Source organism: Dermacentor andersoni, chromosome 1 (genome assembly GCF_023375885.2).
Source record: "Dermacentor andersoni chromosome 1, qqDerAnde1_hic_scaffold, whole genome shotgun sequence".
NCBI lineage: Eukaryota > Metazoa > Arthropoda > Arachnida > Ixodida > Ixodidae > Dermacentor > Dermacentor andersoni.
This window is the reverse complement of record NC_092814.1, coordinates 213775301-213782626: the sequence shown is the minus strand read 5'-3', so window position 1 is coordinate 213782626 and position 7326 is coordinate 213775301. Positions and strand designations below refer to the sequence as shown.

At 47.7% G+C, this 7326-nt stretch overlaps 1 protein-coding gene across 1 annotated transcript in view; it reads left to right on the top strand.

Moving 5' to 3' along the window:
- Nucleotides 1–767: 767 nt before the first annotated feature.
- Nucleotides 768–7326, top strand: part of LOC126548108 (lysosomal alpha-mannosidase-like) — a 518622-nt gene continuing 512063 nt past the window's right edge. The window contains exon 1 of the mRNA XM_072288240.1: nt 768–910. Within this exon, the coding sequence (XP_072144341.1) occupies nt 797–910 (114 nt within the window). The 5' untranslated portion in view covers nt 768–796. The remainder of the gene's footprint in view (nt 911–7326) is intronic.

The following is a 7326-nucleotide window of genomic DNA, read 5'->3' as shown; positions in this document are numbered from 1 at the left end:
TGCTCCACGTGTGCCTCTTGGTTGCTGATTTGATCTTTTGTGCCAGATATGATTCCAGAGTGGTCGATCGATTGCTGTATTGTACTTCTAGCGTTTCGTGTATGATTCCGTTTGATTGACCTACATAAGGCAGGCTTGTTGCACAAGTAAGCACAATGGACCAACCTGGGTCACTGACTATGTGGCAATGTCTCTAATGTCTCTAATTTAGGGCATAACAATGCATGTAAGTTTCGCCGGGTGAACGTGGAATGATAATTCGAATTAAATTGCGTTGTTTAACCTCCGGAACCTGCGCAGTGGATTATGAGGCACTCATAAAGCAACCATTAGGATTAATTTTGACCACCTGGGGTTCTGTAACATGCACCTAAATCGAAGTACCACGAGGGTTTCTGCATTTCGCTCCAATCGAAATGCGGGCGCCGCAGCTTGCAATCGAACTTGTAACCTCACGCTCAGCAGCCAAACTTGCTAATATCTTAATCACTGCATGTGGGTAAGAAATGACCTGTATAGGGTCACGCGAAGGCTATTAGAAACGATGCTGCCTTCTCGCGACGGCGCCTACTTAAGTTTCGAAAACGGCGCCTCCTGCGATGACGCCATCTGTTGCAGTGCCGCCATCTCAGGGGAGGCGGCGGCGGCAGGCGGTGCGCGAAGCGGTCGTCCGGCGTCGCTCGAGGAGGAGGGGTCGGCGGAGAGCGGCGGCGAGCGCGAGCGGTTCTCGCTCCCGCTGCTGGTGTTAGTCGCCCTGGATATGCGCAGGGACCCGGTCGTGCAGGGCCTGGCCACCATGCTCCTGCTCTCCGGCATGCTCTCGCTCGTGCTCTGCTCGGCGCTGGCCGGCCTCCAGCATCGGCAAGCGGCGCAGCGTGAACGCCGGCACGAGAACGCCTGCATCTACAAGGTGAGCGAACGACAACCGCTTACTTGTTTCTGAAGTTTCAGTTAGACTGCTCCGCACGCGTCGTCATTCGTGTCGCGTGCCCGCTCGGACAACGAAACTAGCTGGCTTGCTAAGGGCGCGCGTCATTTGTCGTCTGCTCGAGTCGCCGGACAGCGCTGAAACTGTCGATGCGCTGTCACTAAAAGAGGGTGAAAAAGCGAGAAAATGTAGCAGTAAATGTTTACGCCGCGCCAGAACAACGTTACGCCTCTGTCATAGGAACTTAGCGTTCATTTCCGTTTGAAAAGAGATGCGAATCGATACAGATCAACGTCCCATCACGAGTACGTTTTGCAAATGTAAATGAATGAACGCCAGTCTATCCAGCGATATTTATCGAGCGCTCGCCAGATTAAAAAGCTCGAAAATGATAAAAATATAGAGACAGGGTCGCGCCCGCATTTAGCGTTTCTCCTACGTCTTTTCACCCTGCTATAAAGAGGTGACAGCCTGTGCTTCGAGTGCGACGTAAATGATTCTATAGACAGAAACCGCAAGACGGAAAACCGACATTAATGCCATATGTGCAATCAGCGTTGCGCGACATGAACAGTTCGAACGAGAGGCCCAAACCGAGTGTGTCACGCCTGACGAAATTTGTGCGTTCGCGTTCGCCGTTCGTTCTTTTTAATGTGTACTAATATCATTGCTTCTCTGTACACCTACTTCTTTTATCAACATTTCAGCGTTATATATTACTACCAGTCACTTTGTGCACAGGGTCGCACACCACACGGACCTTGTGTAGTGTGCGTCCCTTCCACGCATGTTCACGGCCGCGATTGATTGTTCTGCTTTAAATTTTGCCAACGCACAATAAAAGTTCGCGTAGCTAAAACCAACTGGTTCACAGAAGGAAACTGTTCGGGGAACAGGTAAGTGCCGCTTCGTCTACGAGATTCGTCCTGATCCTTGCAATCGCGTCGTTTCAATGTCGTAAAGACGTGAAGGCCGGACGCACCGGCGACACGTGCAGCGAAAGAGAATGAGAAGTAATCGGCTGGTTCGCGAAGCGTTTCTACAGGCAGGAGTGGCCATTGCCTTTTAAGAGTTACGTTTTCATCCGAAAGCCGATTAAAAGTGCACTAAATTAAAAGAAAGGATAGAAAGGCTGAGATGGACTCTCGATGCTTCTGTGATAATGAGGCACACAGCAAACGCGTTTTTGCCTCGAAGCAAGCGGCCCCACGCCGTGGGGAAAAAAGAAAACCGCCAGTTTCAAAATACAGGTATTCTTTTTGGTGGTAGAAGTCAAATTGTGGTCTCCATTCGCAAAACTTCTCTTGCGTACGAGTGCTTCCTCAGTGTTTGGGGTTCAGACAGGCGCCACATGTATAGTAGCAATTGCGTGACGATGAGACTGTGGCTCGGGCGATATGGGCGATTCCGGACGGCGTTCACGTTGCAGGGCCCGTATTCTAGCGTAAGCACTTCTTACGCTAGAAGAGTGCCTAAAATCAGATGCTAGCCGATCTTTATGTTGGACGTATTAATAGCGAACACTGACGGCCAATGGTAAACATGCGCATACGAAAAGAAAGTTTTGTGAATACGTGCCATGATCCTTGTTAAGTTAGTCGCCCTGTATTCGCGCCTCATGCTCAGCAGCGGCTCCGTTGCTTTTATCCGGCGCATTCAATAAAAATTAAACAAAATAAAGCTCGTAATTCAATCGCGAGGTGATTAGGCGATTTTACTGCCGCTCGTTCGACACAAAGCACTGCTATCTCAAAGAGCGAATTAGCGACCTCTTTGTCTGCATAACTGTGAATATGAGAATACGGACGCTGCAAACAAATGGTTCGCAGAACGTAATTGTGGGCTTTCGTTTCTGTTCTTGGCGCATGTCGATAGTATTCATCTTACGCTGTCAATTACAGTGTCTTTTCTTCTATGTGTGTTCCTGATCATGGTGAGAATGGGGTGATGTTTTTAGGAACTTAGTGCAGACTTTTTTTTGCAGCCAGGAAACGGAGCAGGTCAGCAGATATGTTTTACTGGCTTCATTCTATTAAGAAATTGACGAAAAATAGACACGCACGCGCACACGCGGATTTCACACACTTTCGCGGTCGGCGCTGAGATCTGACTATAATGGTTATTATCTTGAGGGCCACTGCTGCTGTTTGTGCGCTGATAGTTGTGCGTGAATATGTTAGAATGACGGGGGAAAAGTTCATAAAGGGGGCTGCGCTGTGGTGAAGAAAATACCATAGGCACAGAAAACAATAATCCCTGCAGGGGCAGCAGAACTTGTGCACGTTACAGAAATAAAGTAACCGATTACTATTAGTTCATTCAGAAATGCGCTTGATTAAAGTGACTTATTGGTCACTGCCCCATAATGGTAACTGAACAATTACTAAAACGTAACTGATTACCTTTACGGTACTTTCCTACATTGCACAAATACAGTAAATAGATCGAACTGGCATGACACTTTCAGCGTATCCTCTGCAGCCTTTCACACTTGTTCACTTTCACACTGTTTACCACTAACGTTTGCTTTTAAATATTTTCGTCGTTCGTGTTCCATCGTTTCCTTGCGAAGACACCAGAATCGAGACCGAAAACTCGCTCGATGTGAGCGCTGGAGGGAACAGCGGTGTTGTAAAGTACCCAACCCCTTGCGCACAAGATCGTACCGTATTTACTCGATTCTAAGCACCCGCTTTTTTTCACCATCGCGATGCCCAAAGTGAGGGGGGGTGCTTAGATTCGAAAAATCTAGAATGACCCCCCCTCCCTGTTTTCGCTGCGACATCACGACGAGACGGGTGCGAGAAATAACATCTTATTTTGCAAACATTCAAAAGAAAAATCCTTGCAGACAGTGAACCCACCGCTTGTGTTGGATGCTCAGTTACTATCACTTCCACTCGAGTTCGTCGCACCGCTTGAACCGCCGCTCTCGTTATCCCACAGCAAGTCGTCTTCCGTTCCGTCGAAGTGGTCTGGGTTAAACTTAAATGATTTGACCACAACGTCCACTTGCACCCGCTTCCACGCGTCCGAAATCCACTTTGCCATGGTTGATGGGGACGCTTTCTGCAGCTTTCGCCGTACAGCCGTACAGTCCGGCTGTACGGCGTACTCGCGCCGCGGACGCCGTGCCACCTCGGGACTCCGACGGCTCCGGCTCGATGACAGAGTGAGCAAGCGCGCTTGGCGGCCTTGGCTACACGCTCTTCCTAACAACTAGGGGGGTTGCTTAGATTCGCATGCAAACTTTTTTCCCAATTTTCTCGTGAAAATAGAGGGGGGGGGGGTGCTTAGAATCGCGAAAATGGGGTAATTACTCAATAGCACGATGCCCATGTCTAATTCATCTATGAATATACACATATAGCCCATCGTTGTTGCTGGGGCCGGAGAGGGCGCTCACGTAGGGGGCTTCGCCCCCACCATTCATATCATTGGCAATAAATGTTTCTACCACCACCACCTCACGGAAGGGCCAATGGAAAGGTGAAAAATTGGCGATTTCCTGAATTCAACGCCCGAAGTGGCCATCGCCATCGAGCAGTGCAGGGCCGGTTTAAATCGTGAGCCAAAATTTGGTGGCAATCGGGAAACAAGTACTGAGTATGGCCCAGTATGCGAGTCCGCGAGGCTGCTGCATGGCTCGGCCGCGGGCGTTCTATAATACTGTATGGTTCCCGCCAAATTTGAGTTCTCGATAAAGTATAACTGGTAACGTGCAATCAATTACTGAAAAAAAAGTAATTGAATTACAGTGAGCGTCATCGAGTAAAGAAGGTACTCGATCAATTACAAAACTACCAAATACATGTAATCGATTGCAAGCAATTAGTTACATATAATTAGTTACGGATAAGACTGCTGGTCAGTGACCTTCGCGTGTATTTCTAAAATCGCCGCCTGACAGAGAAGCGAAAACACGAATAGGAAAACTGCACAGTGCCTCATTCAGCTGCAGCACGATGATAGCCATGATGAACGAGCACTACAAGAGCGGGTTGAAATGGGGGCCTGAGGTCGTCGGTCACGGGCGACGCAAGGGAGTAGCCGTGGGTAGCAAAGCGTTGTACGACGAAAGTCAGCACTTGCCGACAGGAACTCTGTAGCAGCGCAAGCGCGGGGTTTTATACGTAAGTGCCGGTCCTTCCACGGCAAATGGGGAGCCAGAGAGAGAGATGAAGGCAAAGGAAAGAAAGAGAGGCTAACCAGAGGTTATATCCGGTTGGCTACCCTGTACAAGGGAAGGTGGAAAGAGAATTTCAAGCAACGTAATAGAGCGCTGAAAGGGTATGGGGGAATTCTGATGTGACCTATATAAGCGTGCTGACTGACGCCAGTTAGTTCTAATACAAGGATATGGTTTCTTACTTACCCTGCGCTAGAATAAAGTAGGAAGCGACGTTGTTGTGTGTCGGATGTAGGAAATGTAGGAAGCATTAAGGTTTCGCATTGGTCCCTTGGTAATAATGATAGTAATAATAATGAATAATTAAGCGCCGTTTTTCGAAAGTTGTTTGCATGCTACATAGGGAGGTTGGTAATAACAGGTACCGGTTAGTTATGACAGTGGATATATTAGTATCAACTGCAGTCAGTCATTTACAAACAATTCTCACAGAAAAAAAATGCAATAAAAAATGAACGAAATATTTTGTCAAAGTCCAATAATTTTCATTTATTGGCATTCACTACCGGTATGCTCTCTGTCACGATTCACCGGCGTCTGTCTTCAAGAATGGTTCTACCGTAAGAAATCTTTTTCTAATACCCTCGCAAGAGTTCTGATAAGAATAGTGTTGTGCTTTAATTTTTCTTGCCTTCAAGAGACTTTCATTTGGGATACAACTGAATGTCACGCATAATTTTTGCAAGGTTGAAAGCCAAGAGCCTGAACTCTCCGCTTCAACCCTTCAACCGGTTGGTCTACACTTGTCAGATGTGCCTCGTTTCAAAATAATGTGATTCCACAAGGGTTGCTCAAGCTGCAGTCACCCAGTTAGGCTGGAGCGCCATCGTGTATTGGAGTAATTTGCGTCTCTCCAGCGCCAAAGCGGCGTCTGCTTATATAGTGTCGGTTGTCAGAGCCCGCCCTATAGCTTCCTCTCTAGTGCCCCTATGTTCTGCAACCGAGTAAATTTTTCACGCAGCGCTGACACTGATTCCTCATTTTGGCACTTAGTGCGGGTCTAAGGCTATCGCGCTTGAAGACATCTTGTATAGTTCGCGGATCGGCCACGGGTACGACATGTAATGCCACTGATGCTAAAGCGGCTGTCTCTAGACTGGTTTTAAAATCCCTCGTTGAGAGGAAGATGCCGGACGAGTGCCTCCAGCTGGGAACTAATGCAAGAACAGATGCTAGCGCACCCGTAAATTTACTAAACTGTCGTAGCACGGCAAAAGCCGTGCTACGACAGTTTAGTGGGTCGTTCAGAGCGCGCCACACTGCTGTACAGCTACGACAATGCTTTCACTTTAAATTTTACAATTCACTCACTCACACACTCAATCAATCAATCAATCAATCAATAAGTTCACACGTACGACGTCTGGAGACAACCAAATAAATGGCGCGTGCCTGCACAGAAACATGCAACGTCTGTCCAACTGCCTCGTCACATGCGCTTTTTTTTCTTCACCATGTATAGCACTGCTGCGCCAAACTTAATAGGCATACGGGATGAGTACAATATTGCGCGGTACAGCGGTACAGGCAGCACATTTGTTCACGGTTGAATTGGCCACTGTACATATTTTTATCCAGCACTCGGGAGGTGCGAATGTCACTCATTATGTAGGCCAATGCTTGCTTTATTTATCGACAAAGGAGATAAATTACAGCCTTCTGCTGAAAGTAGGGCACGATCGACAACACTCTGGCGAGATCACTTTAGTACGTCGTCAGCCGAAGTCGTACATTCTAATAGCCGTAAAATAGACCAGGTTTATTCACGCTGCTTTGTATAACAGACGTCTTGTAACGTTTTTGAACACGTTTGCCAATTTTTTAGAGGAGGCCGTGACGTACGCGAATTAGGAGAGCAGGTGGTGTCGTGTTAGCCGCGCTTGGATACTGTTAACGCGGCAGAATGCTGGAATACAGACTCTCCATAAATCATCGTAAAACTGCTCGTTTATGCGCCTATTAAAGCTGTAATCGTCACTGCGTTCTCGACCTTTGTTGCAGGTGAACTGCGTGGTCAGTTACCCCTCTTTCCCGTCATCAAAAACCAGCTCGGCATCTAATCATTATCTTTCTTTTGTCTTCTATTTTTGACTGCGGGACGGCTTTCATAAAGCGGTTTGCCATTCATAAGAACAAGCACCAGCCAACCGCGACGGCAACCATAATTTAACGAAGGTGGCTGGTTAATGACGGCCAATTTTCACGAAGG